The sequence below is a fragment of the Vombatus ursinus genome, unplaced genomic scaffold (assembly GCF_900497805.2).
Source record: "Vombatus ursinus unplaced genomic scaffold, bare-nosed wombat genome assembly UNPS02014772.1, whole genome shotgun sequence".
Classification (NCBI taxonomy): domain Eukaryota; kingdom Metazoa; phylum Chordata; class Mammalia; order Diprotodontia; family Vombatidae; genus Vombatus; species Vombatus ursinus.
Genome location: NW_020954550.1, coordinates 10,165,196 through 10,191,751, shown reverse-complemented (window position 1 = coordinate 10,191,751; position 26,556 = coordinate 10,165,196). Strand labels below are relative to the sequence as shown.

The 26,556-nt window shown below is 39.3% G+C and overlaps 1 protein-coding gene across 2 annotated transcripts in view; it reads right to left on the bottom strand.

Moving 5' to 3' along the window:
- ADAMTS6 (ADAM metallopeptidase with thrombospondin type 1 motif 6) overlaps positions 1-26,556 on the bottom strand; it is a 329,091-nt gene that overhangs the window by 301,595 nt on the left and 940 nt on the right. For both annotated transcript variants that reach the window (XM_027863321.1, XM_027863322.1), the window contains exons 2-4: positions 18,926-19,307; positions 15,361-15,725; positions 4,682-4,850 (exon numbers count right to left, since the gene is read on the bottom strand). In XM_027863321.1, coding sequence (XP_027719122.1) covers positions 4,682-4,850; positions 15,361-15,725; positions 18,926-19,022 — 631 coding nt within the window. In that variant the 5' untranslated portion in view covers positions 19,023-19,307. The remainder of the gene's footprint in view (positions 1-4,681; positions 4,851-15,360; positions 15,726-18,925; positions 19,308-26,556) is intronic.

Below are 26,556 nucleotides of genomic sequence, written 5' to 3'. Positions count from 1 at the left end.
TACAGCAGCACCAGCCTGACCCGCTTAAGGAGTGATGATGCTCCCACAAAATGGGAGATGGGACAAAATATTGACTATGTCTGTAGGCATTTTTTAGAGAAGTTTTCCCAGTGCTGACTAATACACACTGGAGGTAAGACAATTTTTGTGGCATTCAAGGGTAGCTTTTAAAATATTTCAGAAAGGAATCCTAAGCTTTAAAGATGAAAGGAACTATGGACTTCATCTGAGGATTTCTTAGCAAAGGGCTTCTTGGACGAAACCGCCTGGAAAGAAGAAAACAATTTCTTTGACCAGGCCTCCTAGTGGACTCTACTGAATGCTTGGTCCAACGAGCAGCAAGAGACAATGCCTATCACAAACCCAAAACTTGCTCTTTATTATCATTATATCCTTTTTCTGCTGTGTACTGACTCAGAAGTACTTGTGCACAAGTGTACATGGGCCATATTCTAATTTCTGAGACACTTTGAGTCTGGACAAAAACCAAATAGTAATTTGTAACCTGCATCCAAGATTGAACCCAGTCCTTGTAGAATCAAAGTTATGGGTCTTAATCTTGGATTTATAGTTATTATTACAACAGGACACATGAATAGGGTTTTTATTTTCCAAGGAACTTTCATATGTAATGGTCCCTCTAGTTGTCACTGCTCTCTTTTCAAATCATCAAATATTGTAAACTTGCCTTGTTTGCCAGTAGAATTTAATGTTCTTGAGGGCAGTAACTATTTTTCTGTGTATTTTCATTGCCTAACCTAGTGCCTTGAGCTTAGTAGGCATATAATAAATGTTTGTTGAATGTAATTTTAAAAAACCACACATTTCCCCAACAAATAAGGGAGTCAAAAGATATGAACAGTTATCAAAAGAATTGCAAACTATTAGCAACCATAGAAATGAATTTCCCAAAGCACTAAAAAGATAAATACTGCTTGAAATAATCTTGAGGTTTCACCTCCCATGTAGCAAATTGGCAAAGATGTCCAAAAAAAGAGGGGGAATAGTCAATTGTTGAAGGATTGTGAAAAGACATTAATACATAGGTAGTGTAGCTCTGAATTAGTTCAATTGTTCTGGAATTTGAAGTTAAGCTAAGAAAGTGACTAAAATGATCATACTCTTTGACCCAGAGAATGTATTGCTAGAAATATACACCAAGAATGTCAAAGATGGAAATAAAATTCCCATACATATCAAACCATAAGGTTATATTACTATGCTGTAAGAAATTATGATCATGAAGAATACAGAAACATGGGAAGACTTATATGAATTGATGAAAAGCCAAGTAAGAAGAACCAAAAAGACTCTTATGTGTATATATATAAGAACAGTAAATGAAGTGAAACTGTGTAATTATACTATCACGTCCACAAGGAGATGAGAAAATTCACGTTCCTTCTTTGCAGACGTGAAGTCATGTGGGGATTAAACAATGTATGTGCTGTTAGATTCAGTTGAGGTATCAGTTTTGCTGAATTGCTTCACTCTCCTCTTTATTTTATTCTTTGTTATAAGAAATGGCTGTCTGGGCCTGGTGGGGGAAGGATATATTTGGAAATGAAGGTAATATAAAAACAAAAGATAATAAAAAAATTTAAAGATGTTTTCATTCATATGTAAGTTTCTTAAAGTTTTGTTGATTGTTTTGATGTTTTTAAGGAAATATTTAATTAAAAAATTTTAAAGGGGCTCCTGGATTACCTTCATGGTTTTTTTTGCTACTGGTATTGCCTTGAGCCATCTGAACTCCTGGATTCCCCATTCTAAACCTCCCTCCATAACAGCTTTATAGCATTATCTTAGTAGTTGTCAGCATATATGGCCCACTTCAGCTTCTTACAAGCCCTCCAACCTACAATCTTACCCTATACCCTCCAGATAGTACCACTCTTTCAAGATTACCTCTTCCTATAGTAAAGTTTCCTCCAAAGTATCTCTCAGACCATAGTCTCTAATTTACTCCCTTTGGGAAAAGGCTTTTGGAAAACTAAAGCCATTTAGTTTCCCCTCCAAAAAATGTGGGTAAACCAGACCTTCAGGGGTTTTCTGGGGTACCAGAAAAAGCAAATGGCTTTCTCAATTGTCACTAGCTGAATTTGAATGTAACCACCCACTGCCACCATGCACATATTTTAAGTCAGTACGGTTCCTTCTAGGTCAATTATGGTTTTTATCTACACACCTATTTGTCCACTGAAAGACAGTCATCTCCATGGACAGTAATGCAGGCAGTGGTGGGAGCTGTCCAGCTGCAGTGGATTTGGAAGAAGCTAAGGGAAAGGATCCCATAAAAATAAACATAAGCCTGAAATAAGTTGAATGCAGCAAATGGAACAAACTTCTTACAGAAGGCAGGCCTTCACTGCTATCTCAGTATTTAATTCTGCTGCCTTTTCATGGACATATCTTCACATATCACCCCAGGCTCTGTTGTACCTACTGAACCTACTTTCAATCTGGACACTACATTTGGCCACTCAGGTGGGCACCCTATATCCATGACTGATTCATTACCCAACTCAGTTGCTTCCAGCCCATCCCTCAGTAGGAGCCTACTGGTTAAAGCCTTTCCTCATTCCCCCAACCAGGGAAATTAAGCTATAAATATACAGCTTAAATAAATATTTAATAATTTTTAGCTCCACTCCAATCCAGATTCTATCCCCATCCCTAGCGCTAGTCAAAGGCAAAGTCAGGAGGATGAGTGTACTATCCTGTCACCACCAGTCCCTACTGATACCAGCAGGACCAGATAGATGCCTACCATCTATTTACACAAAAGTACCCCATCAGCTAGAGAAAAATCAAGAAAATGCAAATATCCAGCATGATCCTGAAGGAACAAGTGATGACTGTTCCTGAATCACCATCATATCAACCTACCCTTGGAACATACTGACAATAGAAATTATTGTCCCTTTTCGATTTCAAATCATCTCTTTAAGTTTTAAGAGCTTCAAGCTCTTAAATATTTAAATTGACTTCCTCAAAATCATCTATTGTTCTATGTTTTCTAATGCAAGGTCCATTGGGACAATCCCTTCCTAGATCAAATAATACAACTTTCAGAAAGTCTACAATGTTTGAAGAATCTTTGACTGTCAGAGGACATGAGATCATCTGCACTCTTTCACCAACTTGAAGTAGGGATACAGTCATGTGCTGGCAAAATTTTAACAACCGGCTCTCCAGGAAAAAAAATGTATGCATGACACACTTTTAAAGTTTAATCTGTATTATTAACATTTTCTGCATCACTTTCTTAAGCCTAGACAATCAAAAAATAATGACAATAAATCAAGCCCTGATTCGCAGCATTCGCTAATTTCCAAGGTGTAAATGCTCACACTGAAAATTTAACAATCTCTATCAGCACACCACTGGTAGCACTAAAAAAAAAGTACATCCTGGAAGCTCATGACATAAGTAGATACTCCAGCAAATGCCTAGGAACTCCATGGCACCTAGCCCGACAAACTTGGCTCCCCAAATGAGAGAAAAACTCTCTAGCAGGAGAGGTCACATTGTGAAGAGCTCCTGATGGTCCTAGACCCTTTCTCCCTCGTCCATCAGAATCCAAGTATGCTTATAGGCCTCAGCTTCTTCCTATGCCTTCAATTCCCACCTGTGCATATCAACTCAAATCAGATCACAGATTTAGAGCAGGGAGCTCTACATAGCCGTCCATGGCCATCAAGACCCATAAAAATAGGTGAGATTGCAAACACTTTTACAGAAGGAATAGACTGACTTCATTGCTTCTGCCACCACTGCCACTGACCTTCTGGACCTCTACCCACCTTGATATCTGGGATCTTCACAAACAGTTTAAGACTTATCTGACTCCCTTCTGCTCTGACCTTGAGTGTCTGCCTAATCCTTTGGCCTTGCCTAGCTGTTGATCCCTCAGACCCTGCTTGATGTAGCCTGATTACATCTAACTTACTCAACACACCCTTGCTTCAGCATGGGAATGGAAGAGAAATCAGCTCCTATGTATCACCAGTGTATTACAAGTATGTCCCAATACACGAATAAAACAAGATTTTCTTCCAGGTCTGTAAAGAAATTTGATCACTCAAACCTGAGTCCCCAGTGATTTGCATTATAGAGTTTTACATACATACTATGAAATTCTCACTAAACATCTTCTATGTGTCATCCAAGATGCAAATCATCTTATAGTTTTCAGTTCAAAGCAAAAAGGGCTACTTTCCAAGAGTAAGTAGACAGCAGTACTTTTAAAAGGATTTAATATATGACCTACTGTGATTCCATATAAATTTGATTTTAGTTTTACCTAATTCCATAAAGAAGTTTTTTGGCACTTTGACAATATATTAAATACATAAATTAATTTGGGCAGTCATTTTTACTACAACAATCTGACCCATTAATGAACCAGGAATGTCTACTCAATTAATTAGGTCCTCCTTTGTTTTGGTCATTATAGTTTTACAGTTGTCCTTCTATAGGCCCTATGTCTTCTTAGATAAGTCAAATTCTAAAAATTCAATCATTTCTGTTGTTGCTACAAAATTACCCACTGTGATTATAATAAAATACTTTGTGGGACACTAAAATAAAGCTACAGTCACACACCTAACCAATATTAGTCAAATAAAGGAAGAAGAGATCATTACCTATGTTCTTAAAATGCTAAATGCTTGCTTACCTGAAACACCACAATAGGAGTGATCATATAAATGCCTTTGTTGAAGGGTAGATTTTTTGTAAACAACATGAGGGTGGCCATTTTCATAACTAAAGTGTTTAGAATCTTCTGAAGCATTCCTTAAAGGCTCAATAAAATATTCTTCATCTTCTGTAGCAATAACACCGTGCTAAAAGGAAAAGGGAAAACAAAAACACAGGTCCAAATGGTTTCCCAAAAACACTGAAAGTGCACACATTATGAGATGCATTTGTCCTCTCCTCCCTCTTGAAGAAACCCCAAGAGAAAAGAGAATATATATCATACATAATGTTAAGGCAAATCTAATGGAGTCTATTTAGAAACTCTACACTTAAAACTAACATTCTCTCTCCCCACCCTTCCAACTCTTCTCTACCTTTTATTACTGCTCTCACTTGTAAAGTCATCTGTTACTGAAAGTACAGTGATCTCCTTCCTCTAAGCTCTTCCAGTAATGATTATCTGTATAATTCATTTGGTAACTAATGATGCACTACTTCACAAATGCATACTATGCCACAGCATGTAAACCCTCTTGAATTTAAGGATGATATTGTTTTTTCTTTGTATTCTTTACATGACACAGAGCTTTACACATGGTATGTGCTTAATAAATTTTTGTTGTATATTGTAATATATTTTTTCCATTGCTATCTTGAATTTCTTTAAACCCTATACAATAAACCTTTCACTTGTCTGTCTTTCACAATAATTAAAGTTCTTTGAAGGCTGACAGCTCTTTGAAGATTGAAAGTGTTTTGCAAACCCTTAAGGCATCACATTCATCACATGAATGTGGTTATTTCATATTACTAAAACAAGAAACACACTAGATAGTAGGCACTCAAAAAATATTTGTTGATTTAATTTTGTTGTACAGGAACAAGATGGGAAAAGGAAATGCTGAGTACAAGAACTTCTGCTGCTATATAAGGGAGTAATGTTGGCCAAAGTCTGGCATGTGGGAGGCTCCTAGCATCACAGGCAGAGTGACAGGTGGGATGCTCTAGGGGAAAGAGAATCAGGATTAACGCTCAAATTCTCTCTTGCTTACTAGCTGTGTGCACCTATATACGTCATTTAACCAGTGCAGCCCTCAGTTTCCTCAATTGTAAAATAAAGAAGTTTGACTCTATGTTCTCTACAACCTTTATTTTAAGTCTTACTGCTTAGTGGCAAAACTATGCACCATAGGTACCTGGACCTCAGTTTTCTAAAATAAAGGGATTGGATAATGTCAAAGGTGACTACTGGTTTTCAACTTAGGATGAATCTAGAAAGTTCACGAAGATCAGCATTATTCAAGTACTCAGAATAAAACCCAATCAGGCCCACACTCAGGCAATGGGGGTAACCACCTACAGATTTAACGAGTTCTAAGAAGGTACCTTTGTCCCAGGATATCTTCCTCCTGACCTTCCTTATCAAAAGAAATAATATCTGTGAAGCATTTAGCACTGTGCCCTGCACACAGTAGACTCTTAATATATGCTTGTTCCCTTTCTCTTCCCATTAGGGTTCCTTTAGTTTAAGAATATTTAGGGGGATGGCAAAAGAGTAGATATGCAACCTGTGATTCCTGGTGAGGAAAATCCCTTCACAAATGTAGATCAGCAACTGTTGTGCAACTTTTAGCTTTAGAGAGTTGCCTAGGGGCACATAGTGGTCAAATGACTTGCCCAGCATCATACAGCCAGTATATATGAGAGGCAAGACTTGAACCCAAGCCTTTCTGACTCCAAGGCCAACTCTTGATCCCTAGACAGAAACCATAATTCTACACAAATACAGCCAGCATGTGTAGTGGGAAGAATAACAGATATGAAATCAGAGAATATGGGCTCTCTACTACCTACCAGCTAACCCTGAAGAAGTAATTTCACTCTCTTGTCCAGAAAATCTTCACCTGTACATTGAAGGAGTTTAAACTAGATAGTTTAACCTTTTTTGTGTCAGGGGCCCTTTGATAGTGTGGTAAAGCCTATGGATCTGTTCCCAGAATGTTCTTAAATGCAAAACATAAAATACATGATTATAAAGGAAAACAATTATATTGAAATACAGTTATAAATTTTAAGAAAACAAGTTCAGGTTAAGAACCTCTGAACTATATCACCCATACAATGCCTATAAGGTCTCTTGTATAAGCTTTACATCTTATATCTATCCTCTATAATCTTATATAAGTTAATTCCCAAAAATTTGATTGTTTTTGTTATTATGAGAAAATAACTCATTATGATTATAATAAAATACTTTTCAGGACATTAAAATAAAATGTCACTAATACCCAGGTATGCATGATTTTATAGAATTATTTCCAATGAGGCAGCTAACTAGGAGCAGCTCCTTTAGGAGTGGGACACAGTAGAATAAGTCAATAAGGGGAAAGAAGAAATTGGGGCAGAGAATAAAGCATTATCCCCCAGAAAGTCTGACTTAAGTAGGGCACAGCTGTCTCTTGGGTGGCAGGAGTTTTTGAAAGGACAGGGTAGGGATTATGACTAGGGAAGCATGGCACACATTAAATAGGAAGAGCAGCCAGGCAAGTAAACAGAAATGAGGTGACCACAGATACCTGAGGTCAGAGGAAAGCAGGAGTTCCAATGTTCATGCAAATAGTCTATAATTTGGAATGTGGAGTGAATTGAGCCCAGTAAGAGTTAGCTAATACGCTACCAGGAGGAAGCATGGAAGACTCTTTATTTGCTTCCTACCCAGGGCCAGAATGAGTGTCCAGATGTGGCTGGACCTGAGTCCACAGGTAGAGAGATACAAGTAGGGAAATCTATCTAGTGCAGAGGAATAAAGAAGCATAGAGGTTGACAATACATTCCTTCTTATATTTAAAAAGAATAGCAAGTTGCATGTAGTAGATGTGCAGTTTCCTATGCAATCGTCTTTTTGTCATATTATGTTACAGAAATGCTTGTTTTATTCCATAAATTAAAGACAAAATAATTTTTTTAAAAAGGAATATTGTTATCCTTCCTTGCACTGATCAACATTTTATATATCCACAGATTGTGGCTCTACATCTTGCTCTGTTTCCTTTTATCAGAAGTCTCATCTCAAAAAAAAGACAAAAGTCCCATCTCCTGGATCAGACAAGGAAACAACAGGTTCCAAGCACTGTCCCTATCCCTTTTTTCCCCCTAAATAATGTCAGATTCTTTACCATTGATCAAGATTAGTGATTATAATCAACTTGGCTAATGACTTAGACAGACTCAGGACAGCTTTAGAATTGGAATAGTTTCCTGTCATTGACTCAAAGGATGAGGCAAGACATTTCCCTATTGGGCTACTTGTTAGAGATGATGTAGCCCCTGTTTTCCATTTCAATCTCTCCATCAGGTAAAGATGATGCTTTTTCATCTTGACAACTATCTGTCATGCTGCTGACAAAAACAATGGCTGGCTTTATTGCTTTCCTAAGTAATCATCCTTCTATTCCATTTAGGGTAACTGAGCTGCTGGCAAATGTAGTGACCACTTTAATCTGTTGCTAATAAAGTTTACTTAGAATCAGATTGAAGAATAAAAGGGTGGGGACAACTCATGACTCCAGTTAACTGCTACTGAAACATGTCTCCTCCTTCTTGGCAGAGAGGTAATGGACTAGAGGTTGCAGAATGAGAGGCAGTTCCAGTCATGGTCAATATACCAACATCTTTTGCTTAAATATATTTATTATTTGTTACAAAGGAGAGTCTGTTGGGGCAGGGTAGAATGAGTAAGTGGGTAATGATAGACACAAAAACTATCAATAAACCATTTTAGGAGTGTGTGCTAGAATAAAACAATATGTTTTGCATGACTTTACATGTATAATGGGTATCATATTCTTGCCTTTTCAATGGGTGGGGGAGGGGCAGGAGGGAGGGAGAGACCTTGGAACTGAAAATTTTTTAGATAATTTATTAAAATGTATATTTAGAAAACAAAAGAAGTTCATTAAGGGAATACAAGTAGGGGAATTTTGCCAATATCATGTTAAATTTAATAAACACTTAAAAAAACTATATATACTCCTCTTCTTTTATTTTTCTCTGTAAAGAGAAATGTTCATGTTTGTTCCTGATTAAGTTCATGAAACATAATTTTTAAAGGAAATTTGTAAAAATACTGACATGGATATAGTTGTCTCCTCATCAGCTTTACTATTCATACAGGCAAATGGCTAATAAAATGAGGCTGGACATTGGATGAATAAAGAAAATCAATTTCCGTAATGGGATTGGGGGGAGGGGCGAGAGAAGAAAAGGGAGGAACTGCTTTATTCCCTATATCTTAATTATAGGCTCATCTCCATCCAAGACTAATTACATGGTGCACAATTTCATTAGAATAACTATCTAGATGCCTTTCTCAATAAATTAACTCAACGGATGTGAGCAGGAGTCTGCATTCTGATCTCTATGAGACTGGACTGGTCCTTTCATAAGGGACTCTGAGGTGATCCTGGGGTTTGGCAGCAGTGAAGTGGACTCTGAAACCACAAGGAAAAGCTCTGGTATTCTTACACAAATATGTGACCATTGTAAGGTGCGCTGATGTAATTGTTGAACTGTGACCACAACCTCTGAAGTTCCTATCTAGAGTTCTGGCCCTACTCCCTCTTAGCATGAGAAGCTGAAGAAGGCTTTGGGTTCTTGGGAGGATCACGATGCAATACTGGCTTGGAGGGACAGGAAGATATATACTTTCAAAAGGTAATGTTAATTCCTAGGAGAGTAAAGTTGCCATTTCCAAGAGGTACTACAGAATGGGCCCTTTAATGAAGCCAACAGAATCTGCATGAATTTGCCTGATTTGTGGCAGCACCTAAGTGGTGTAGGAAACAGACATAAAGACAGACAGACAGACAGACTGAGACACAGACAGAGGGAGGGAGGGAGGGAGAGAGGACAAGAAGAGAGAGAGAAAGAGAGAGAGAGAGAGAAAAAGAAAGAGAGAGAAAGAAAGAAAGAAAAAGAGAGAGAGAGAAAAGCACCAGACCAGGCTTCAGTGATTACATTTTCCTTGAGCTCAGTCACTATTCTATTTTTCTCCTTGTATTATTGTTGCTTATCATATAGTAGGTGCTTACTATATCTTGTTGAATTCAACAGAGCTCAGATCTCTGGAGCTCAGGGAAAGCAGGATATGTTTTCTGAGATTCAAGAAGAAGTTGGTAAGTCTCTGAAAACACCTCAACATAAACAGCATGTCCCAAATTCTCTGAAGTTGTTTCAGGAGGTTCAGATTTCCAGGGTTCAGGAGACCCAGGTGGTGAAGTACTCTCTCTACCTGATATGGAAAGAGGAAGTTCAACACACATCTAGGGTCTAAATGACCAGGAAAGAGGGTATTTCTCAATCCAGAGCAATACAGCTGGGGTTAGAGTCCTAGGCTCAGGCATGGAAATCACAGGGTGATTTCTAAGAGTGAGGGTAGGCCAGAGATGCTGAGCTGAAGGCAACTGCAGAAATTGTGGATGCCATGTCCAAGGAAGAGGGGTAGAAGTGAGAAAGCATCATCCTTACCGAGTGATGACTACATGCCAGGCACTGTGCTAACTAGGGATACCAAAAAAGGCAAAAACATGAACCCCAGTCCTCAAGAAACTCACATTCTAATGGATGCGATATAGATACCAGAAGGCAGAGTAAGACAACACCAAATTCCACACAATTAAAACCTGGGAGAACTACAGAAGCTGAAACAGTCACAAGGCAGATAGATGGTCAAAGAGCTAGGAAGTCAGCAACCAGCAGCTCCCTCTATTTCAAGGGTAAAGTTGTTGGAACAGATAAACTATACCAGTAGCAAGCAGGTGACCTTTATCCTGAGCCACGTACCAAAGCCCTACTTCCTGAATCCTGGGTTCCTTATGTGCTTTTCATGTACGTGCCCTTTCTGGCCAGAGTTGGAACTGCTTGCTTCTCAAAGTGGAGCTCTCTCTCAGCCCATAACAGGAGGGCAAGTAAGCACTCCTGGCTAGAGCTGGGGAATGCAGAAGTGGGGAGCCAGGCAACTGCTAACAATCACTGTCCAGGCCTTAGGCAGCTGAGGAACAGACTGAGCATGCTAGTTACCAGCAGGAGCAGTAAAAGGCTGAGAGGGAGAGAATGGGGTTGTAGGAGGGCAGATAAAATTTGTTTATCTCAGAGTTAGCCCTGGATATGACAATGCCATTAGGTACTATGATATAGGGACTGGGCCAGAAATCTGGGAGCTTGAGTGTATGTCTTTACAAATGTCAGTTATCTTCTATTGTGACCCCTAGGAAGCCAGAAGACCTGGGTTCAAGTCCCAACTAACACACACTGGTTGGGTGACTGGTCACCTCCCAATGCTCTAGGCTACTCTTTAAGACTCTAAGGTACAGAGAAGGTACCAACATACATTAGTAGAGGGAGTTTCATCCTTTGGAAGCTCCTAATACCAATGAAATCACAAACTCAATCTCTATTTCTTTATCTGCCAAAAATGTATAATACTATATACCTTATACTGTCAGAGTATTATGAGATTCAGTGAAATAATGTATGGGAAAGTACTTTAAAAAGTACTTAGATGCACAGTCTTTGCTGTTTGTCCTTCATTCTCGAAGAGGACGATGACATCAGGGAGGTGACGACATGCCACACAAGTGAATTGGATTTAAGTGAGGGACGGCTGTGCGGTCACCAGCCTCATTTTCTCCTCTGCAGCCATCTGGGTCCAGCGGCCAGATATGGATCAGGAAAACTGGAGATGGTCCAGGATGCAGTGGGGGACACTGGCCTTTTCAAGCTAAGGTCTTTAACAAGGTTCAGTTTGACTGAGGCAGCGCCCATTCAGTAATTAGGGCTTAATAAACAATGAGGCGAAGAATGCCCTCTTAAAAAAAAAAAAGAAGAAGCATGAGAGGCCGTGTAGGGTATTGGATAGAGAGCTAGCCAGGAAGACATGGGTTCACATCCCACCTCTAACACATACTGGCTGTGTGAATCTTCACAAATCATTGAGCCTCTAAATGTTCTAGACAACTAAGACTGTAAGTTGTAGAAAGGGTGCCAACTTGCATGAGTAGAAGGCCGTCCCTGGGTGTAACCTATGCCTAGTGAAATCCCAATCCCTCTCACTGCCCCTAACAATAAGCATGCCTTAGTCCTCTGAAATGCCTAAGAAGGATTCTCCTTCTGTATTACCCTTCCCCTTCTGCAATCGACGTCACTTAGATCTGATGAGGCATTAAATGAATGATAGAGTTTTTCTTTTCTTGAAACAATCTTTTCACAAGGATGCTCTGGCATTATGTGTGATTTATAAGCATTAATAGGGATGCCAAACTTGGTTGAGGACTAAGCATAGTTGCTCCTTATGGTAACTCACATCTTCCATCAAAATGAGAATGTTTACAACAGAGATTTATTTTGGACAAATGTTCTTCAAAGCAACAACTCACTGTTTTGAATATAAATGCAACATCCTAATAAACACTACTTATTTAGGAAGAAATTCATGATAAATGTATACAACATGTCATCTACATAAGAATCTTATCCTCTTAAGGCCAAATCCTACCCAGATATTTAAATCATGATTCTGGCTGATCATTCATGCCAGAAATTTCTGCAGAAAACAGAAAAATCTGTCTGGCTTCTTTTCTGTATAATAAGCATAAATTTAGAGAGAGGGAGGAAGGGAGGAGGGAAGGAGAGACAGAGAGACAGAGACAGAGACAGAGATGGGGGAGGGGGAGGAGAAAATATAGATAAAGCATTCATTCTATGTTGCCAGGCACTAAACAAACAAAACAGTCTCTGCCTTCAGGAAGCTTACATACTAAAAAGGGAAAGACAACATTTCAAGGGAAGTTGGAAAGAGGATTCTAGCATTGGTAGCATGGTTTGGAAAGGACTCCAGTTTCTCAAATCCTTTTCTTCTTATGTGACTTCTCAGCCATGATGAGATGAGAATAATGGTATAGCTAAGTGGAGTTAGGAAAATCAGTGACTTCTGAAAATATATGTTAGGCATGGGAAATATCTGTCATTCCCTACTTGTAGAAAGCAGAAAGGGATTTGTGGATATGGGCAAGTGTGTGATCTTGGGCAATTTATTTCCTTTCTCTGGGCTTTAGCTGCCCTGTTTAAGCTTAATCTCTAAGGTCCCTTTCAATTCAATTAAAAAAAAAAAAAGCAAGAGATGCAGTGTAGGGTATTGGATACAGAGCTAGCCAGGAAGACATGGGTTCATATCCCACCTCTGACAAATACTGGCTGTGTGAATCTTGACAAATCATTTGTCACAGGAATTGTCAAGGGCTGTGCCCTGACTATTGGAGTCCTGGCTTCTTAAGCAGGAAGCTGAGGGTCACAGTCTGTTGTGTGAAAGCAAGGTGGACACGCAGCAATCATGGCTGGTTCGGCTCTCCTCTGAATGGCTAAGTGTTCCCGTGCGTATCCTGTGCACATTCCTGACACGAGGCCTGCATGCAATGATGGGATCTACTGACTGGCTGACGGGCTCTGATCACGCGATCCCAAGGTGCCTTGAGGGCTATATAGGCCACACCCAGCTAACAATAAACAGGAGCTTCTGCCATCTTGCTGTCTCCCGCCTCATCCATGCATCTCTGGGTCACTGAGCACTGAGCTTGTCTCATGCTCACTACTGCAGCAGCCGCAACAATCATTGAGCCTCTAAATGTTCTAGACAACTAAGACCGTAAGTTGTAGAAAGGGTGCCAACTTGCATGAGTAGAAGACCGTCCCCGAGTGTAACCTATGCCTAGTGAAATCACAATCCCTATGCCTATAGATTCATTAAGTACCTACTATATGCATGCAACAGACAGCATGGTATAAGCGATGGAGGATTGGTCTTAGGGTCAGAAAATCTAGGTTCATGGCCTACTTCTGACACACACTGGCTGTGTCACCATGAACAAGATATTTAATTTCTCAATGCCCTCAGGCAGCTCTCCAAGACTAAAATTCCACGAGTTGTCAATCTGCATGGATGGCTGGAGTTTCTATATCAAGAGTACCCCACACTGATGAAATCATAACTCTGCACCTTAAACCCCCACCATCAATAATGTGTCAGGCTCTGTTCTAGGTGATGGAAATGAAAAGACAAAAACAGTTCCTACCTTCAAGAAGCTTAAGATTTACTGGGGACCACACCCTAATATTTCAAGCCCTAACAATCTATGGCTATTAATGATTCAACAGCTACTAAAATATACTATACCACAAGCTTTACGAGAGCAAATGCTGTATACTGCCTAAACTTTACATCTCTGCTGAATTTGCTTAATGAATTATGAACCAATATTTTTTTTTACTGCTGGGGATGCAATAGACTCAGGTGCTCAGTGTTTTTGCTACATATTTAGATCTTATAATTAAGATTTACCTTTAATTTTTAGATGAGAATTTTATGTCAAAAGTGACATTATTATTGTCATTTACAAATTTATTTTTTTGAGAGCTAAAATCAAACCCCTTAAGTTAGAATTTAAGCAGTCATGAGCTTTATGTATTTCCAACCACTAGAATCCACTAACAGGGAAGAGGAAGAGAAAAAAAGGGAACAAGCATTTATTCTACTATGTGCTAGGAGCTTTACAAACATTATCTCATTTGATCTCATTTTAAAGAGTCATGTACTTCAGTGGATTTGGAGGGAGGAGCCCTAGACTGGAATCCCAGTTCTACTATGCATTACCACAGCAAGTCATGGAAGCTTTCTAGGTCTCAGTTTCTTTATCTATAAAAAGAAGGTATTAATAGATGACCTCTAAGATGTAAGCTCTCTCTCACAGAAAATCTGACCAAAGGAAAAGCTGATCTGCCTCACTTGAGTCAATTTTCTTTATATTTGAAAAGTATCTTCCTGACAAAACAAAGACAAAGGGACCCCAAGATATTTGACACCCTGAAATTCAGACAAACCAGTCTGAACAGATCATTTGTTTCATTCTGTACAACTCAAAAGATTTAAAAGCTATTCTTTCTAGGAAAAGGAAGCCTTTCCAAAAAATATTCCCAGCAACAATAAAATTAGAAACTTTTTAGACTGTCCTCTGTCTTTAGACTCCCTTCAAACTAGCTGTACAATTCTTTTCATTACAGCCAGTTCTTCAACAATGTGTTTTGAAAACACAGATTTGTTCCAAACTCTATCGATATATTTGAGCATATCATGAATTTGTAGTTTGCTTCTGATCGATTTCTTCCTTGAGAAAAAGTGATGAAACAGAAGGCAGAAAACAGAACCACTTCATAATAATTCACTCATGTGTTACAACCCTTCCGACACTCGTTTCCACAAACTTCAGATCTTTGTAAAGTACCAATTTGTTGTGTATCTTCTGGTACAGTGGTGGCTGTGAGTTGAGAAGGGATGGTCCACACCATCACAAACTACCTTTGCCCAAGCAACAGCCCAAGGCCCCATTGTGCCCCTGACTCCATTATCCCCACAAACTCTCTGGGTGTTATTGCCCAATTTTGCATGATTTTGCACTGCACGGTGCTTTTTGGAAATGCATATGTCCAGTTATAGCAGAATGGAGAATTTTTAAAAGCCCTGTGGTGAGAAAAAAAAAATTGTGTACTGTTTCCTGGGAAAATGCGTTCTTCCTTCTAGCAGAAATCAAATATGTCACACGCACTTACCAACCCGATGCAGTTGCTCATAGCCACTTTAGTTGTGCTGTGTTGATCTTGTAAGTATCCTGTGTAATGACAGTTGTCTAAAAAACCATGCTTCCACTGGGGCCCATCTTTCCCCCAGTATTCCACGGTAAAATGCTTGGACACTAAATCTGTGTTGAGAGTCAAGTTTAAATGAAAGTGCTTGCCATAGGCTGAGAGTTTAAAAAATAACTTAGATCCTGCCTGCTGTGGGTCAATAGGGTCCGTACTCCGCCTTCTCCTTGAGTGTTTGTCATTTTTCACAGTAAAGCTGAGGAAAGCTCCATTTTGATCAACCCTGATTGGGATGGTGAGCTGGTAGTGTTCAAGGTACGACAGGAACTCCTCTTTGTAATCACAAGGTAGAACAGTCCAGGAGACAGGCATGAAAGAGAAGAAAATGGAACAGAACCAAGCAGTAGTACAAACAATGCCACAGTGTTAAACCCACTCACCAGCATAAGGAAGTGAGGTACTGGTAAACAAATCATTCAAAAAAAAAATATAACAAAGAGGGGAAATGGATAAAAGCTGAACAAGACCCTAATCATTTAATTTATCAAAATGATATTTATTTGCAGTGGGATGGGTTCAGAAGGTATATTAAGCATTAATGTTTAACAACCAGCTCTTGGGGGAGGGGAATGTATGCATGACACATTTTTTAAATTTAATCTGAATTATTGACATTTTCTCCATCACTTTTTTAAATCTAGACAATCAACAAAATAATAAATCAAGCTCTGATTTGTAGCATTTGCTGATTTCTGAGGTGTAAGTACTCCCACTGGAAATTTAACAATTGGCTCTCAGGAGACATATGGTGCTCCAGGACACTACTGAGTAGGTTTCTCCCACCCCAATTTCTTTCTAATTTTTGAAGTGAATTTGAGAGACCTAGTTGTGCCATGTGCATGAAAACTTTCCATCAAAATTAAAGTAAACCCATTGGCAACCAAAGGCAAAATTGATTGGTATGGAAGTTACCCAACAAGGTTTTGAGCAATGCCCTGCAGAGCTAGCAAAAAAGTCTTCAGACTTACCAAAAAGTGACTAGTTCACAGTATTTATACCTTCCTCACACACATTTCCCAAACAGTAGTTCTCTATTCTCCTTACCTTTCCCTGTGATGCCCCCCATTTCCTAGGCTAAGGGAATGCAAACACCTGCCCACAAAAAAATGCAGTAAGTTCCCCTAGAAGTATAAATTCTCATGAAACCATAACTGAAAGGAAAGAGACAGGAAAGGGCTGAGATGATATAATTTCCTCTAGACCAAATTACGTGCTAAAAGCCACAGTTCTAAGGGAAAGAGTGGCATAGTGGGCAGGGTGCTGGACTTGAAGTCAAGAGATCTGGGTTGGAATGTCCTCTTAAATCCTTCCTGGCTGTACAATACAAAGGTACTCTCAGAGCCTCTTTTTTCTCATCTGTAAAATGGGCTTAATGATACTTGTACTACTTACCTCACAAGGTCATTGGGAGGGAAGCATTCTGTCCATTTTAAAATGCTTCATCCACGTGAGCTATTCTTATACCCTCATTTGGTACATACAAGCCTCAGCCTTGGCTTTGCTCTATAGAACCCTTAAAAATTTAGATCACTATCCCCTGAAAGGCTTTCTTACTGAGCTCTCATGAGAACAAGGGTCAGAAAAGCATTCCTTCTTATAACTACCAGCATCAAACTGGTTCATGTAACAAGGTAGCATTTTGCTCACTGCTTAGTAGTATTCAACAAGCATAGGTTAGGGACTTTACCCTATTTAAATTGGTAGAGATGGAGACGTAAATAGCAGATACCAGGCACAGAACTAACAACATTAACTCTATAGCCTGGTATTGCTCACTTTACCCTTCACCTTTGTTGAAAGGGCCCTTCCATAATAAGAAAGTCCGTTTTATAGATTACAGGGAGTCAAGCACTCTAAAAAGGAAGGAGAGACTTATTGGCAATGACTTTGGCTTCACCGTCGAATTCTAATCCCTAGATTTAAATTCCTGGAGACTGGAAACAGAATCATTTTCAGCAGAGTCCGGACCTGAGAATCAAGATGTCCTTTCTTGTCCTTGTCTCCTGACTGCTCTCCAGACGGTGTAAATTCATCATCCTGCCTTCCAAAAGACCCTGACCATCAGCCTGGAAAACTGGTCAGTCTTCTCCTAACAATGAAAGGCTGAACACTAGTGAGCTTTGTAAGTCCAATGTTCTCCCTGTCCATCCCTATTCTACAAATCCTGCTCTACCAATTCAAATATGGTAAACTGCATGGCTCATGCCTACTGACTATTGGCATACACAGGATGCTCCACAGGTCTTAATGAAATTTTAAGCTCCATTTGCTTAAAAGTGTACTAAGACTTTTGGGATTCTGTCTGTATATCTGTATGTATATACATATATACATACATATACACATACATATATGTAACATACACAGAAGGCAGGAATTCCATTTCTAAAATTTAGCTGCTTCTTAGTCTTCTTTGCCAGACTGAGTGTCCCTCTTTTGAAGAGGATACATTGCCAGAGTCTGACAAGAAGCAGGAACCAGTGTGTGTGTGTGTGTGTGTGTGTGTGTGTGTGTGTGTGTGTATGATTCTAGGGGGATTTTTACCAGTTGTAAAATGAGGAACCCTACCTTGGGAACAGTATGAAAGCCTGGTGTCACTGTGAAATTCCAATGAAACCATGATGAAGCTCAAAATCCAGGTCAACATCTTCCACAAAATTTCCATAATTTATAAAAAACTGAATGTGTTGTTGCAGGGCTACCTACTTGCTAGAGAACTGACACACCACTCCAGAATTGCAGCCTAACAGTTCTGTATACACATATGTGTATGTATACCTGTATGTACATATATATGTCCATGTATATATACTTAATATGTAATTCTATGTTTCGTTACATGTACATACACACACACACACACACACACACACACAGATTCCTGCTTTTTGTCAAACCCTGCCATATGTCCTCTCCAAAAGAAGGGTACTCAGTTTGGCAGAGAAGACTAAGAAGAAGTTAAGCTCCAGAAGTGGAGTTTACCTTCTGTAAACATAATGAAGTCCTACAATTAATCTTTAGTGAATGCTGCTGACTACAGCTTATTATGCTTGATGCTCCCTGCATGAGAAGCCTCCTAGGACTTAAGGAGAGCATTGATTCAATACTCCCTAATTTGTGTCATGACACTGGATAGAAATTCTGTCATATGGGTAATTTACAAAATTTTTTTTAACAGCAAAGCCCACTCATGGACTAAAAAAAAAAAAGTTTAACTTATAATAAAAGGGGAAGAAAGATTGTCACAAAGATTTACTCTTATAATCATATTTCTTACCAAAAAGACAATCTGCTTAAAAATAAACTTATACAGGCTGGGCCCAGGCCTGTTGCCCTAACTTAACATCAGTTATAAGAAGGCTCGGCTTCAGTGGCCACATTCTCCCAAGACACCCTTCTTCATGTGCTAGAATCACCACTACTCCAACACTGCATCAGATCTCTCACCATTTGAAAAAAGGAGGAACCCTACCTTGGGAGCGGTACGAAAGCCTGGTGTCACTGTGAAATTCCGATGAAGCCATGACGAGGCTCAAAATCCAGGTCAACGTCTTCCACAAAATTTCCATAATTTAGAAAAAAACTAGATGTGTTGTTGGAGGGCTACCTACTTGCTAGAGAATTATCACCACTCCAGAATCGCAGCATAACAGTTTTGTTTGCTATTTATTGAAAATTTAGTTATTAGATATTCCACTTTTTAGCAGGTGCTTGTTTCCAACATCCTGTACTTTCTCCTCTCTCTGGATTCATTTTTTTTTCAATCCAAAATGAAAAAGAAAGATAACGCTGTAAAAATTTTCATCAGTAAGGCATTAGGCTGGATAGTTGCAGAAGTAGGGCCATTTTTGTACCTAGAACACCCAAAAAAAAAGTCAAAATACAATCATCTGGATGGACAGATCCACTGTATATTGCAGAATGCTTGCCAAAGTACATAAATTACAAAATAACTTGGGGGAATTCAATTAGACCATTGTTGTTCTTTATAGTCTAAATAAACATCCACAAGACTAAACATGGAGCTAGAAACCTAAATGGTATTTTTATCTGAACAATGCCAGACCTAGTTAATAGCCAAAGAAGGAACCAAAAGAGGGATCATGATATATACAGATACATAGATATCTGTATACATATTCGTGTGTTTGTATATGTCTAAGTCACTGGGATGGGGCAGGATAATACTTACCCGCTCTCATTTTTTATAAAATCAAAAACAAAAATTGCATGCATTTTCTAAGTCAGTTAAGTCTTAAGGGCAGATGGGAGGCAGTTGCACTCCATAACACGTTTTCAGTTCAATTCATATTCAGAGACCATATGTATTAATTGTTTCACTCGGCAATTGCTATCATTTCTCTGACAATGCACATCTGTAAATATAGAGTGACATATAACAGCTGCCTCTGTACACCCAAACAGTAGCCCAAACTAAGCTGCTGAAAAGTTAAAAAACAGTTTAGAGTAATCTCTCACTTATGTGGAGGTCATGAATCCAGCAACCTCAACTATCCAGAGTACAACCAAGCAAGCAAAAAAAAAAAAAAAAAGTTCCTGAATGGTCAAAATGGTCATAAAAATCCATACTAATGCTCCTAAGAAGATAACCTCCTTTGGGCATTCTTTCTCTTACTTAATGGATGATTCTAAAACAAACTTGGCAACCTGGTTCCCTAGACTACAGATCAGAAGTTGTTAAACTCAAATGGCTCTTTGGGCTGCTAGAGAGAGAGACACACACACACACAAACACACACACACACATTCATTGACAGCCAACAAAATGATAAGAAAAGAGAGAAGAGAAGAATGATAAGAAAGAGAGAAGAAGAGGAGGAAGAGAAAAAGGAGGGGGAGAAAGGGGAGGAAAAGAGGGGGAAGAACAGGGGAAGAGGAGAAGAAGAACAAAAACAAGGAGGAGGAGGAGGGAAGGAGAGAGAGGGGGAGAGGAGAAGTCAAAAAGCAATCTGGAATCATTCACTGCAAAATCAAATTGCCTTACACATCTTAATAGCACTGGAAGGTATCAGGTGTCACTATATTACATTATATTAAGTTATCATAGGGCTATATAAGTCATGGAGCAGCTAGATGGCTCAGTGAATAGAGTGCCAGGACTGAAGTCTGAAAGACTCTTTTTCCTGAGTTCAAATCCATCCTCAGACACTTACTAGCTATGTGACCCTGGACAAGTCACTTAACCCTGTTTACTTCAGTTTCCTCATCTGTACAATGAGCTGGAGAAGGAAATGGCCAACTATTCTTTGTCAAGAAAACCCCAAAAGGGGTCAAGAAGAGTTGGATATGACTGAAAAATGACTGAACAACATGTAAGTCATCTTTATGATGATGAACTTTGAAGAAAAGGTTAGATTATGTTTGGGCTCTGTTTAAGAAAGCAGGGAAATGTGTGATACATTCTAGAAATATTTCCATCCAAAATGGTGAGAATAAAAAACTCTAGTATATAAAGAAACAGGCTTCCTTTATTTAACTGAACACGTATTTGGAATACCTCACTCCTTGACTGTGTCTCAGAGTAAATAAATAGGGTGTTACTATACATAAAAACAACCACGACTATCAGAAAATTCTCATCCCTGTTTTTTTTAAATGAATTAATTCAATAAATAATAATTATGATGATGATAGCTAGCATTAGTACTTCAAGATTTGCAAAGTGTTTTACAAATAGTATCTCATTTGATCTCACAAAAACCCTGGGAGGTGAATGTTGTTATTATCCCCATTTTAAGGAAACTGAGGCAGAAGTGAAGTGACTTGCCCAAGGTCACATAGTCAGCAAGTTCCTGAGGTTGGATTTAAACTCAGGTTTTCCTGACTCTGTTTCCAGTACTCTATCCACTGCATCACTAGCTATATAAATAATGATTTTACCACTTCTGCATCTTTTTAGTTTTTTTTAAATTTAATGAATGTTTTCACATAAATTATCTTATTCAATTCTTATATGGTATGCATGGCAGATACTATAATCGCCATTTTAGAGATGAGAAAACTGAAGCTCAGAAAAGTTAGGTGACTTGCCTAAGGTCACAGATAACTACTAAGTGGCAGGACCAGGACTGTTATCTAGTGTTTTGTTTTATTTTGTTTAAAACCACATGGCATTTTCTTGTATTTATTGGGAATCTGTGTGCAAAGCATCATGAGGAATACAAATAATGACAGCACACATTTACACAGTGCGTTAACATTTACAAAATGCTTGCATTATAATAAACTTGCAAAGAAGAAGTCATCCTCCTCTACTGAAGAAAAAATGGCATGTACACAGACAGGTATGATGCAAAGTGGGATGGGGTGAGAGCAAAGGAGAGATCCAGACTAAGCTCTTGAGGAAAATGTGAAGAGGACTAGAACCCCTCTCAGTGGAGGGGAGGGGGAATCAGGTGCAACTTCCATGGAGGTACCTAAATAAGCTTAGAAGGAAGGTAATGATTTCAAAGGGAGTTGGGACAGTGAGATAAAGAAGGAATGAATTTCAGTTATGGGAGATGAGGGTATGAATGAACATGGGAGGTGGCAGGGCAAGATCAGGGAACAGCAAGTAATCCATTTGGGATGGACAATGGGGTCTGGGAAGTGACGATGGGAAATAATGCTGGAAACACAAGTTGGTGTCAGAGAGTAGAAGGCCTTAACAGGAAACCAATGATGGTTTTTGAGCAGAGGAGTGACGTGGGCTGACTTGTCCATGGGTTGTGTGAAAAACAAAATTGGACATAAGAGAGACTGGAAGCCTGGAGACCAGTTCTGAGGCTCTTGCAAATGGTCAGGTAAGGACCTGAACTGAAGGAGGGAGAAATATCATGGAAGGAGAATCAGATCTGTAGGATGTGGGGGAGGGAATGAGTAGGGGCAAGAGGTGTGAGGGAAAGCCAAGAGCCAAAGAGCATTTTGAAATTTCAAGCCCAGGTGACTTGAGAGGATAATGGCACTATCAAGAGAAAAACTGACAGAAAATGGTGAGTTTGTAGAGCTGATGAGCCTCCAAGTGGAGATATTCAACATGCAGTTAAAACTGAAGGACTGAAGTGGAGAAAACAAAGACTTATCTGCACAGAAAGAATGAATGAAATCACTGAGGAAAGTCAGGGAAAAGAGGAAGGTAGTAGAAATACCACTATCCTCATTTTACAGATGGGGAAATTAAGATTCAGGATGCCAAGTGATTTGCCCAAGGTCACACACTAAGTGTCACAAACAGAACTTGAACCCAAATCTTACTTGAGTCTCAAGTTCAGTATTCCAGTGCACAACACTGCCTTCATTTAAGATTACTGTCTCTTGAGGATGTAATCAGTTTTCGGTAGCAACAAATAATAATATTATCTTGAAATCATTTTCTCTGAATTAGATAATATAATTCTAATTACTTATAATAATTATTATCTCCATTTCCACTTCACAGAGGGAGAAACTGAGAGATAAAATTACTTTCCTTGGTCAAACAGTTATTCAGTGACAGAGTACAGAAAAAGAAAAAAAAACAAAACCACCACCACATTTTTTGGTTCCCAACCCATTACTACCTAAATGAACATAATGTACCAATATTTACCATCTAGTCATTTTAATTCTCTGAGCCTCAGTTTCCTCATCTGCTAAATAAGTATAATATAAGTACCTATCTCTCACAAGGTTGTTGTGAAGATCAAATAAGATGTGTATAATGAGCTTGGCCAAACTCAAAGCACTATAAAAATGCTAAGTATTATTATAACAAGGTTTTAAAATGTAATTAGTGTTACAGGAATAATTTTCATTAACATTCACTCCTTTCTAAATCACTATGGTATTTCAAGAAATTCAGCGATACTTGAGGATAAGTCCCTTATATACACACATGATGTTACTGAAACAAAATCAGAAGGTTAAGCTTTTTCTAGTAGTCTTGATGGGTTTATACTGATACATCTATACTTGATCTCCTATACCCTGAACCTGTGACTATTAACACAAATTTGTAATACAGCTGGCCAGGATTAAATGAATGGAAATGTTCCTCTATACCAGAAGCCAGGTGTCATAGTGGATAGGGCAAGGAAGCTGAACTCAGGAAGACCTGAGCTCAAATCTGGCCTCAGAACTTAACTAGTTGTGTGACCGTAGGCAAGTTACAACCTTTATTTGCCTCAGTTTCCTCAACTATAATTTGGAGATAATAATAGCACCTGCCTCCTCAGGTTGCTGTGAGGATCCAAAGAGATAATATTTGGAAAACACTTCACAAACCTTAAAGTGCTATATGAATGCTATTATTGATATTAATAATAACAATATTGCCAGCAGCAGTGAAGATAAGTCTAATATGCAACTGTTTCCCAATTGCACTACTTCCAGTCCCAGTAAAACGTAAATTGCTCTGAAGACAGAGACTATTGGGGAAGTTGGTTGTCTCTGAATTCCCAAAGCCTGGTACAGTGTCTTGCACAAAGTAGTCTCTTAATAAATGTTGGTTTAGTTGAAACAGACTCACTGTGCATTCAGTTTAATTACTAAATCTTCATGTCTAGTGACCTGTGCCTGGAGATCTCAGGAAAATTAGCACTTATTGACTAAGTGCTGATGGGAAGGGAAGAAGGGGGAAAGTTTAGCCCTCCTCAGCAACAATTTAAAGCTTTTCCCATCTAACTGCTGTTGGGAAGCCACAAGACAAAAACTAACAGGTCATCCTACTCTCCAGTGGGCAGGTGTTTCCCTCCCGAAGAAAAATCACCCTCCTAATTGCTACTCTCCAGAGCCTGCTTGGCCTGGGGGCCATCAACAGATGAGTAGAGACACTGAACTTTCCAGATGTGGTTCCCAGAGGTCAAAGATCAGATTGACATGAAAGGACAGGAGGAGAAGATTCCACTCATCATAATGTAGCAGTTCTTTGTGTTAACAGCCTGCTGTCATCCAACCCATCTTCTTTCAAAGGAAGAGCTAACCTTCCCTTCAAATAGGTCACCCTGAATAGGTTGAACTGTATAAGCACCCATGGCCTCTTGGCCCTCTCTAAAATAAAAAGGTATGAAACAATTTTTCTTGGCTTTCACAAATCCATTAAGTCCAGTTAACTCTTGGAGCAGACAAGAACCTCAAAGGAGCTGATTCTGTTTATGAAGAACTCCATTTACAAAATGCATAAAGTCACCACAAATCATCAGGTCATAAAGTTAAGGTGTCACTTACTTGTTTCCCTAGATCAAAGCTATACCAGCTAGATGGGAAATGAGGTGACATAAGCTATTGGTAAATGTCTCTCTAGCCTCAGCAACCTGCCTTAAGAAGAGAGCATTTGTTGTCAGCTTCCGATGACAAATCACCTTTCCCTTCCCTGGTAACTTCCTGCTCACACTAATCAGAGTGTAGCTGAGGTCATGGCTTCCTCCCATGAGCCATTAATATGCAGCTAAAGCAACAGGTAAACCACTCTTCTAGGGGGCTTCCTTCCTCCATTCTCACCCCAAAATCTGATTAGTATGGCAGCTGGTGTCCAGTCATTCCTGGGGTCTCCAAAGTGGAGAAGATAAAGTTGCCACTCCTTGACAGCTTTTTCTTTTCCAATACTTATTTACTTATTTATTAATTGTGTTTTAAAGTTGGCTTCTCCTTATTTAGCCATCCAAGTACAAAGGTCTCCTCCTTTCTTTGTAAACCTTAAAAAGTTATCTCCCACCAAGCACAAAATGCAGGTGAACGTGCAAAAAGAAAAGGGCTTTTGTATATAAAGTCATCATTCAACTACAAATAACCTTAGACTTTCCTTCCAGACAACAAGGATAACACACATTTTCCACAACTCCTGTCTGCAAAAAACACCCCCACCCCCAGCCTGGTCAGCTACACATGGTTGACTGTCAAGATAGGCTTTTGGGTGAAAACTTTTTCTCAGAAGGTTGTTTTCTCTGGAACTTAAGTTCAACAGAAACGATTGGGCATGTTCACTTCTCTCTCTCTCTCTCTCTCTCTCTCTCTCTCTCTCTTTCTCTTTCTGTCTCTTTCTCTCTCTGTCTCTGTCTCTCTCTGTCTCTCTCTCTCTCTCCATTCTCTCATGCAAGTCAGAGATGGTGAAACTTGGGGCTGAGCCTTCTTAAACGGACAGTAGTGAGTACTAAGAGTGGTTGCTAAGGAAATGAGGAGGGGAGGGACTAATTCGAGCTAGAGTAGGAATTAATCTTACAGGTATTGGACTGGACATGAAAAGCATTACAGTGTTTCAAAAGCCTGGAGATTAAAGATTTTCCCTCTGGGAGTCACAAAAACATAAATACCACTACCCAGACCTCATTTTAAGACACTTGTGGCAACCTAGTGGGTTTGATTTAGGGAAAATGAGTGAAAAATGAAAGGGTTCTATGCCCCTCTGATATCCAAAATCACACACACACACACACACACACATACACTCACACACACACACACACTCACACACACTCACGACAATCAAGGCTAAGACCTGAAATCATACCAACCAGGGGTACAGTGGCTACCACCTTGGCCAGAAAACAACTGTAAAGAGCCTCAAAGTCATTTCCCTTCAACATTCTGACTTTCTACTATTACCTGCACCTTTTTCACTCCCCTTGCCATGCTTTCTAAAACCTGTCATTCTGCCACCTAAAATCCCAGACAAATAAACAGGAGTAAAGGATTACCTTAAAACAAATGGGGGAGGGGGTAGCAAAAAGCAAAGAAAATCGGGGCAGGGATTCTGGGTGTAAATGAATACGTTGGAAATAACATACAGCTTGCCTTTTAAAAAAATCAACACAAGTCACCCCCCCACACACTCACACAACCCTATAATCCCCCCCATACACACCCATCTACCCCCTCCTGAGACAGAGGGGAACAGTCTGAGCTGCTCTGGTTGAGTTGATCCTAAAGTTAACATTCAGCAGCACATTTCCAGACAGCAGCGCTAAATCTATTTGGATAAAACGCGTGTGACCCAGACAGTTGGCTTTTGGCCCAAATGCGTTGCACCGGCAGCTCAAATAAAAACAAGGGTCTAAGAAACTCACTCTCCGCTGGTTTCTCTGTTTCTCTCTCTCTCTCTCTCTCTCTCTCTCTCTCTCTCTCTCTCTC